The 10,308-nt window shown below is 48.5% G+C and overlaps 1 protein-coding gene across 1 annotated transcript; it reads left to right on the top strand.

The window, feature by feature from the left end:
* Smim32 (small integral membrane protein 32) lies at positions 1-3,180 on the top strand. Its single transcript, XM_045153116.1, has 2 exons — positions 1-1,028; positions 2,748-3,180. Exon 1 carries the CDS (start codon positions 1-3, stop codon positions 310-312), a length of 312 nt encoding a protein of 103 aa, XP_045009051.1. The 3' UTR covers positions 313-1,028; positions 2,748-3,180.
* The last annotated feature ends 7,128 nt before the right edge of the window (positions 3,181-10,308 follow it).

Raw genomic sequence — 10,308 nt, 5'->3', positions numbered from 1 at the left:
ATGTACGGAGACGTGTTCAACGCCACCGGCGGCCCGGAGGCGGCGGCAGGCGGCGCGCTGGCCCCGGGAGCCACGGTCAAGGCAGAGGGCGCTTTGCCCCTGGAGCTGGCCACTGCGCGGGGCATACGGGACAGCTCGACCACCAAGCCCGACCTGCCTACCTACCTGCTGCTCTTCTTCCTCCTGCTGCTTTCGGTGGCGCTCGTCGTCCTCTTCATCGGCTGCCAGCTACGCCACTCGGCCTTCGCCGCGCTGCCCCACGACCGCTCTCTGCGCGATGCCCGCGCGCCCTGGAAAACGCGGCCCGTGTAAGCGCTGGGTACGGCGGGGCGCTTGGTCCCGGCCTCTTCCCCGGAAACTCCCACACAGCTGGAGTCTCTGGCCGCTAGGGACACTTTGTCTTGACCTAAAGACTCTTCCATCTAGAGAGGAAAGAAGGATCCAGATTGCCTAAGGTTTTGATCCCAATGTCTGGACGCTCGTCCCAGGCCATCTTTCTGCCCCAATACAGCGGGTTCTGCCAGGGAGCCATTCTGTAAAACAGGCGCCCACCTGGGTGCAGGAGCCTCGCCTGCCCAGCTGATTTCCTTACTTTGCAAGCAAACGGGGCAGCAGGCACCAGGAGCGCGCACCTAGCTAGGAGCTGAATGTCTCCGGGACTGGCTGTCTCGGGCTGCTACCACCATTTCAGGATTCAAGCACGAACTCAAACGGACTTTGGAGTGATGGTTTCTAGACACCGAGTCCCCACAGGGAAATGACAGGACTCGGGGTTTCAAAGTGTTTTGCTGGGGGGATCCATATTCCCTCTGCAAACAGGGGCTCAGGGGTGCCGGTGGAGGGGGATGTGGTCTCCGCGGTGGGGAATCTGCATCTCATATCTCCAGGGACCACATTTCGACAATCAAAACTCACCGAACTAGATGCAGCGCTGGGAACACTGATCTCTGGTTGTGCCGCCGCTTTGGATACTCCAATGCCATCCCCAGCAAGAAGAGACCAGGACCCACTTCCCTGCGCTGGCCCAGGTCAGTCTTCCTTAGCTTGCCCTAGGGCCAGTTGTGTGGCCCGGGAAGTATTTTTCAGACAGACTCCATGAAAACCTCCCTGATCTGCTGAATAAATTCCTGTTCGCGGGACTCTGTGGAGACCCTTTTGGCTCGCTTGCAGAGCTTCTCTGGGCCTGCAGCCAGAAGAAAAGGGTCCAGTAGTTAAGCTCTCCCTCCCACGTAGATGCAAGCCAGCCCTGAGAACCCCAAAAAGGAGCTGAATAAACCTGCCTAGGGGAAAGAAGTTCAAAGAACTTGGGGAGGGGCGTATAAAGAAGTCTGTGGTAACCTTGCCTATTTTCAGGGTGAACCTTATTCTAGTGAGTTGCCAATGGGAGTATAAAATACTTCCAGGAGTCATTTGGCTGAATGGGGGCACTGGCACTTAGAGAAGCTTTGACTGAAAAAGAATTATCTAAGTCCAGTCATTTTAAGCCACTTTAGGGTGTCACAGGAGGCTGGTGAGTCTGAAGCAAGAACTCTTGCCCCTCACCAAATGTATACAGCCACATAATTCTGCAACATTCATAGGGGATTCAGAGGTCAAGCTTGAGGCTGAGGCCAGGCAGGGCTTATCATCACTTCTCAACCATAGTCCAAGATTCCCTCCTTGGCCCCTATCCCAGAAGCGGTGGAGACAGTGACAGAAACCGGAAAACTTCCCTGGGCTTGGTTGTTTGCACCTTCGCAGAACTAATAATGTCAGCCAGGCTCCAGTGACATCAAATTCCACAATCTCCTCACGGAGAATTTTAGTTTAGTCTTTGGAAATGTAGTCAAACTTCTCAGAGCCTTTTATAAGAATAACACGGCTAATCCACCTGCACTGTGGTTGCAGAGAATACCAGATGGGAACAAATGTGCCAACTATGAGTCCCATGCCAAAAGCTACATGCTGATGATATGGGGGGGGTTCCCCCTCAGCCTTGCCCTGAGGACTGGGAGAGGCAGGAGAGTAATGCAGGAGTGGAACATTCCTACACCTCATGTCTCAGTGGCCAGATTTGAAAGCGATATGCAGCGTGGGCAGAGGGCAAGCTCTGGCATTCAATTACCTAGCTTTCTATTGCGGCTCTACCTCTCAACAGCTATATAACCTTGTGAGAATTACCTAGCCTATTAGGGCCTGCTTCCTCCTCTGTGAAATGAGTATTATATCATCCAGCTCTGTGGGGTTGCACATTAAACCAATGGAACATGCTAGCACAATGTTTGCAAAATGAGCTCTCAGATGTTAACCAAGCTGCAGACCAGAAGCAGTATCGCTGACAGGAATCTGACCCCTAGATGGGACACACTCTCACTAAGGGCCCACTGTCTTCCGTGGTCGTAGGCAAAAGGAAGGGCAGGTCATGACTGGGTAACTGGCTAAAAAGTCACCTGTAATTCCTACATTGCTATCGGTCACTGCCAGGGTGAACCAGGACCCTTAGGGTCACTTCATGAAAAAAAAAAAAAAAATGTGCCAGGTGTCAAAGGGTTAAAACAAAAGATACTGAGATGGTCACAACTTGGAATATATCTCTCCAGTGTCTCTAGAAAGTTGCAGTGGCCACTTCAAGTGAACTGGTAGATGCTTCTGGAATTAAGTTCTGGATAATTGGACCTGCATAGAAATGGGCTCCAGAGAGTCAGCTGAGTTTGTAAGAGCACTGTTTGTCAGAACTTTATCCTGAATAACCTCATGCCCTTTTCTAGGACAGTGTTGGACTATCGGAGCAACAGTGGGCTCTTCCTCACGTTGGATCCAGCCTCGGTACTCTCCCCTGGGCAGCAGGGGAGGGACAAGTGCATATCCTCTTCTACTAGACAAGTGAGTGGACGACAACGTGATGACAACAGTATTGTGGACTGGACGAGTGTATATGTGCTCCCCACGTCATAAGTTGAAGCCCTAACTCCCAGAATGGCTATATTTTGAGTAAGGAATTAAGGTGCCATGATACCCTAAGAGTGAAGCCTTGATCTATTCCCTCCCCCGAAGCTGAGTAAACAAAAGCTATGAGGACATACTAAGACGTGGGCCATCTACAAACCCTCACCAGGAATGGAATCGGCCAGAGCCTTGATCTTGGACTTCCAGTTTCCAGGACTGTGAGAAAATAAAATTTCTGTTGTGCAATCTACCCAATGTATGGTATTCTATATTATGATAGTTATCTGGGGGCGAGATCACATATACCCATCCTCCTGCCCTTTGGTATCTGAATCCTAAAATGCCTTGGAAATACCTTCAACTGTGACAGACTAAAATCAGGAAAACCTGGGCGTGGTGGCGCAGGCCTTCAATCCCAGCACTCGGGAGGCAGAGGTAGGAGGATCGCCATGAATTCTATGCACCCTGAGACTACAGAGTGAATTCCAGGTCAGCCTAGGCTAGAGTGAGACCCTACCTTGAAAAACCCAAAAAGATAAGAAAATAAAAACAGGAAGAGCCTGGGTCTTCTGTGCCATCACCAGTCATTGGAAGCAGGCAAGAAGGTTAGTGAGAAGATACTTTTTTTTTTTAAATTTTTTATTTTATTTATTTGAGAGAGACAGACACAGAGAGAAAGACAGATAGAGGAAGAGAGAGAGAATGGGCACGCTAGGGCTTCCAGCCTCTGCAAACAAACTCCAGACACGTGCGCCCCCTTGTGCATCTGGCTAACGTGGGACCTGGGGAACCGAGCCTCGAACCGGGGTCCTTAGGCTTCACAGGCAAGCGCTTAACCGCTAAGCCATCTCTCCAGCCCAGAAGATACTTTTGATAGAGGGTGAAGGGATGGGAGGGAGGAGGCTGCAGATAGGAGGAGGAACCAGGGAGAGATAACAGTAGTGACCAAAAGCCTGATTTTTGGAGCCAGGTGGCCTGGGCTTGATCATTCCTGCTATACCTTCATCACATCTCTGAATGTCTGGTGCCTACTTCCGCCACTCTAAAATGGAGATAACTGTCCTGTCCTTCTGCAACTTCCAACCCTAAGACGTTGCAAGTAAAGTGCTCAGCTTGTGTTTTTGTTTTTGTTTTTTTTTTTAATTTTTTTTTGGCTTTTCAAGGTAGGGTTTCACTCTAGCCCAGGCTGACCTGGAATTTACTATGTAGTCTCAGGGTGGCCTCACACCCATAGCGATCTTCCTACCTCTGCCTCCTGAGTGCTGGGATTAAAAGTGTGTGCCGCCATGCCGGGAACCCTTTTAAAATTTCTATTTAATTGTGTGTGTGTGTGTGTGTGTGTGTGTGTGTGTGTGTGTGTGTGTGCTCACATGCTTGTGTGTGCACTCCTGCAAACAAATGCCAGACACTTGCACCACTCTTTGTGAGCAGCACTACATGGGTGGCTGTGGAACTGAACCCAAGTCAACATGCTTTGCAAGCAAGCAGCTTGAGCTACTGAGCCATCTCCCCAGCCCCTTGCTTGGGTTCTTTATTTAGGAAGTGCTCTGAACGGGAGCTGCTTTCATGATTAACCACGATGCCGGCTCCAGAAGTCCTTTCTCAGCCACGTGCTGTCACGAGACGGCCCAGAGGTCTGCCACTTCCCCTGCGGGTATGCCCAAAGTCAGAGCCCAGCTCTCCAGAATCTCATCCGCTCTTAGGTCTTCAGATGCCCCCACACCATACCCTAGCCCCACTTGCCCTCCCTCATTGGTTATCTCACAAGAAAACTCAGCACGTCTACAAGTCATGAGTCCTTCTGTCCAAATGAGATACTCCCCCAGCATTCTCAGCGCCAATCAAGTGCACCAACACATGACTGCCCAAGCCTGGCATCCTCTTGTACGCAGCTTGTTATCTGGACTCTACCTCCAGAAATTGCCTCCATCCCCTCCATCTCCACCACCACCACCACTCACCCTCAAAGCTCTGCATTTCCTTTCCCCCACCTCCTAATAAAACACATCTGTTTGTAAGACCTGCCTCCGGCCCCAGCTCACACTCTAATGGCTTCTCCTCTCATAATTAAATATGAAACCCTAAGCGTGGCCTATCATGGCCAGAATCTTTGCCACCACCAACTTTCTATTTTCTCACATTTTCTCTATTTTCTCTGGAACATGAGGCCTTTTGATCAGTAAGGTTCTTCTGCCTATGCCTTATCATTCTTCCAAACTTAAATCTTTCTTCCTCAAAAGGGGCTGGCCTGAGCCTTCACAAAGGTCAGTTATATGCCCTGGTAGGTCACAGTCCTCTCCCGAATCCTATGGAATTAAGAGTATCCCTGTCCCACACGAACCTGGAAGTTGTATGAGATGAAGACAGATGTCTTTCCCAATGCCTACTAGTCTGAAACACAGAGCAGCACTCAACAGGTATTTGTAAAATGAAATCTACTGGGGAAAACAGAACGAGGAACTAAGGGAAATTTATCTATGCATTCACCCGAACACATCTTTGATTTTTCCACCAGATGTCACAATGTGTATCAAATACTGAGTTGAATTTTCACTTCCTGATTGGTCCTCCAAGGAGCCAGTGTCTCAAGAGTGGAAGTCCACAGGGTCACAGCTAACATTCCCTGTCTCCGTCTATGTCACACACCTCAGTAATTATCTTCTCCAGAGACTAAATACACACTTTAGAAGTTTACACTTTTGGTTATTTCTGCTTAAAACACCACTTTTCCTGTAGGAAAGATGACATCTTAGCAATAATCCCCATGCCTTCTCGATAGCCTGGCACAGGTATGTGTTTCATCTTTACTGACTCCCTCACTATTCCCTGGACTTTAATAGATCTTGCCTGGCCCCCCATGTACAGTTGTAACTCCCATCCTCCCAACTCTGATGCCACCCCAGCCTTTTCTCCCTAGACTTCCCCAGTAAACACGCTCTATTTGATTTACCTTGCGTCCCCTTAGGCAAGAGGGACGAGCCCCGAAGAAAAGGATTGGTGTTTCATCTGCTTGCCCCTGCATGGCATCAAATAGCTCTCAAATGTTAGCGGAACATACCTGATATTATTTCTCAAGGCCAGAAAAAAAAAAAAAACAAAAAAACACAGATACTCGGAAACTTGGCACAGTCTGCATTTCAGTTCCTTTCCTCCTGTTCCAGCTTCTCTCTCCTCTGAGATGAACAGGAGGCACAAGGACGCCAGCGCTGCTGTCTAGCATGAAGACTGGCTTGCAGCAAGCCCTCGAAAAAGCTTTGGTGTAACCGAACGAGCAGGTAAGCATGACGTTCTGGTCTCAGTAGTCACAAGGCACACACACACACACACACACACACACACACGTGCACACACTCTGCAGGTGTCCCCTCAGTGACACGCTAGGGATGGTAGGGCTCCGTCCTCATCTATTGCTTCTTTGTCCCCTGCAGTGTGGCTCTTTTTGATCCTGCCACAGTCTCTGCATTGCAGCCATTGGGAACGTGTAGCACTTATGCTGTCGTTGCTGGGGGGGGGGGGAGGGGGGGAATAGCCAACCAGAAGCAGCTTCACAGCTCAGGACATGGGCCCATGAAATGGTGTCAGCCATAGCTTAAGCGAATCTTCTCACCAGGATGAACCTAAGCCTGAGAACCCCTCATAGGCATGCCAGGAGGCGGACCTAATCCAGCTAATCTCTCACAGGGGATTTGAGGTCCCTTCAAGATGCCAAGAATATAACCCATCCCAGAAGGGCGAGGGGCGAGCACCTTCCACTTCCAGGCACAATGTGCAAGTGCCACGTGCCATTTCTGCCGATACTCCCATTGGTCGGCATGGTCACGTGACCACACCCAGCTGAAAAGTTGAAGACTGGAGATGTGTGACCCTCCTGCAGTTTACTAAGCACACAATGCAAGGACCTTTGCATGAGCGTCTCCTCTGCTGTCTGTCTCAATGGTTACATCTAGTCTGTCCATGCACTCACCTTCACGTTACCCAGCAACACTCATTCGGCCTACACAGCTCTAAGATAATGAAAAGCTGCACTTCTCTGAAGTTAACGTAAAGAAAAAATAACCAGGACTGGAGAGATGGCTTAGCAGTTAAGGCGCTTGCCCACAAAAACCAAAGGACCCAGGTTCCATTCCCCAGGACTCACGTAGGCCAGATGCACAAAGGGGCGCACGCATCTGGAGTTTGTTTGCAGTGGCTGGAGGCGCTGGCGTGCCCATTCTCTCTTTCTCTGTCTGCCTCTTTCAATCTCTCAAATAAATAGAAAATAATAATTAAAAATTAATTTAAAAATCAGTTTAAAAGAAAAAAGAAAAAGCAACCAGGGAATGTTTACCATTTCATTGTTTCTCAACTAACACTGACAAAACTGTACGTGAGACAAAAACCTGTCAGGCTGCCACGCTTTTCTTCAACCCGAATTGTCCCACAGTGTGACTTACGCATGCTCAAGCAAGTTCCCTTCTCACTCTGAAGTGTACAATCAGCTCTGTCACATTAGAACTCTCAAAAGCACTTTCCGCAGTGGCCCATCTGAGTACAGTGGAAGGTCTGTCCCTTACGTACATCCAACAGTTGGGAAAGAGCATAGGGTCTAAACCAGGACACTCAGATCAAGCTACACAGTTCTTAACACCCTCGCCTCTAAACTCTGAAATAAACAGCACAACTTTTGGTTATTACGTTGTCAGATACACCAAGGAAACGGTGCCCTTTCTGCTTTCTCTGGGAAAGCATTAAACGTCAACAGGCTCACGTGCCAACGTGACTGCTAGCCCTGTAGATCATCCTGGCAACAATGGCTGGCAGCTGATTACTTTGAGGCAAAGGCCCGAAGATTCAAAGAGAAGGAATAGGTGTAAGTGCCATTAACTTCTTATCAAATCTCCCTTTTTTTTCTTTTAAGATACGGTACTGAGATCTAATAAAATGCTGACTCGGAATCATTTAGCTAAGAATTAACTTATGACATTGTTTAAAAGGTGAACTCTAGTTTAAAAAATGACAACAAATCACGCCCTGCGTCCTCACCATCAGCCTATCAGGAAGTGCGATAGGAGGACACCAGCCTGTCCTTAGTCTACATTCCAGGTGATGCAGCAAACGGTAAAGAAACATGACAGTAAGGTGCTGAGAAACACTGTACTCATTGAAAGGCTTCCTTGAGTGCAGAGAGAGAAAATACTGTAGCACCAAACCCATTTCTCTGAGAAGTCTTTGGGGAAAAGGAGTTAAGAGTGCCACTTACCACTGGAAGGAAACAGAGGACCAGTGTACAGTCACTTCCAGAATAGGTGAGAAGGGCCCATGCCTAAATGTCTAGTGGGTACCTGCTGGTTTGGGATTATAGTGTATGCTTTCTTGGCTGACAAAATTCTTTTCTAAAAAAAGTTACTTATTTTCTTAGAGATTTTATTTTTAATTATTTATTTGAGACAGAGAGAGGGAAAGAGATAGAAAGAGGGAGAAGGGACCCACCAGGGCCTCTAGCCACTGCAACAAACTCCAAACGCATGTGCCCCCTGGTGCATCTGGCTAACGTGGGACCTGGAGAATCGAACCGGGGTACTTAGGCTTCGCAGGCATGTGCCTTAACAGCTAAGCCATCTCTCCAGCCCTGATAAAATTCTTAAGAGAGGCTGAGGTGGTGGCGCACACCGTTAATCGCAGCACTTTGAGGGCAGAGGTAGAAGGATTGCTGTAACTTCAAGGCCAGCCTGAGACTGCATGAGTGGATTCCAGATCAGCCATGGCTAGAGCAAGACTCTACTTCAGGAAAAATGAAATCTTAAGCAATAATGGATGAGAGGTGTGGTAATCAGGCTCACATTACTGGTAGAAATAGCCCAACCCAGAGCAGTTTGAGGGGAAAAAAAAAAAATTTATTTTGGCTTACAGCTCGAGGGGGAAGCTCTGTGATGGCAGGGGAAAACAATGGCATGAACAAAGGGTGGACATCATCCCCTGGCCAACATAAGGTGGACAACAGCAACAGGAGAGTGTGCCAAACACTGACATGGGGAAACTGGCTATAACACCCATAAGCCCAGCCCCAACAATACACCACTCCAGGAGGCGTTAATTCCCAAATCTCCATCAGCTGGGAACCTAGCATTCAGAACACCTAAGTTTGTGGGGGACACCTGAATCAAACCACCACAAGAGGTATTGGATACGGAGAGGTAAGAGTTTAAGACAGAGGGAAGGGGGTACAGCTGAGTTGGCCCATCACTTGCCGACCATGCATCAAGCCCTGGATTCGATCCCCAATGTTACACACAAGCCTCAAAACTAGGTGTGGCAAGGTGTGCCTGTTAAGCCCAGCACTGAGGAGGTGAAGGGAGACACATCAAAAATTCAAGTCATCCTGATGAGACCCAGACCAGCCAGAGCTACTTCCACAGGTGCAGTGGTTTGAATGTATGGTCCCCATAAGACTCAGGTGTTTTACTAAAGCTTGTAACTTGGGTTGCCAGCTGCCTGGCTGCAGGAAGTGTCACTGGGGGCAGATCTGATTCCTAGCCCAAAGGTATGCAGAGCAGTTTGAGCTCTGGCAGGGTCCCTGCTACTTGTTGCTTTTGGATGATTGTTGGTGGTGGCATTTTACTTGCCACCGTTGTTTCTCGCTGCTTGGATGGATGGAACTGCCCCCAAATCTGTAAGCCTGAAATAAACCCCTTGCTCCTATAAACTGTACCTGGTTTGGCTGTTCATCCCAGTGATGTGAAGCTGTCTACAACAGGAGGCTTTGTCTTAAAAGGGGGAGGGACTGGTATTGTAAATACGTAATTACAAGCATAGATTACAGGGAGTGGAATGACCTAAGCAAAGCCAGGGGAAGAGAATGAGTAAAAGAAGCGTGGGTCAATCAAATTTCAAAATATTCTGAACAAGATATATGAAAACCTACAGTTTTGGATAATGGCACATCCAGAAGCCATAGATTGTTACTAGAAAATTTTCAGTGCCAGGGGTGGGATACTTTTCAGTGAGTTGTTGACCAGGGAGGTCCTTCTTGCCTCCAAAACATTACAGGCTATTGCCAAGGCCCTTGATTTCCCATGAGAAACAGATGGTAAGACCCTACTGCTGAAGATGTCACATGCCCGAGCAGCAAGGTCACTGAGAAATCAAGCTGGAGCTGAGCTGAAAACCTCCTCTGTAGACCAGCCGACTGAAAGCTAAAAAAAAACCTGTACTGCATGCAGCCCTATGGGAAACAAAAGTCATCAGTGGTGAAAACAATGGACACAGGAAGCCTCAAGTTTGGCCAGCCAGGCCAAATGATCGAGACCAAAGGGGTGCAATAGTGACATGTCTGCTCTAAGGGAAACCAACTGTTCTCTAATTGGATTGAAGGCCAACTCTATGGGAGAGAATACATGCCTGGTA

Source organism: Jaculus jaculus, chromosome 6, assembly GCF_020740685.1.
Source record: "Jaculus jaculus isolate mJacJac1 chromosome 6, mJacJac1.mat.Y.cur, whole genome shotgun sequence".
Classification (NCBI taxonomy): domain Eukaryota; kingdom Metazoa; phylum Chordata; class Mammalia; order Rodentia; family Dipodidae; genus Jaculus; species Jaculus jaculus.
This window is presented reverse-complemented; position numbering and strand designations above follow the sequence as displayed.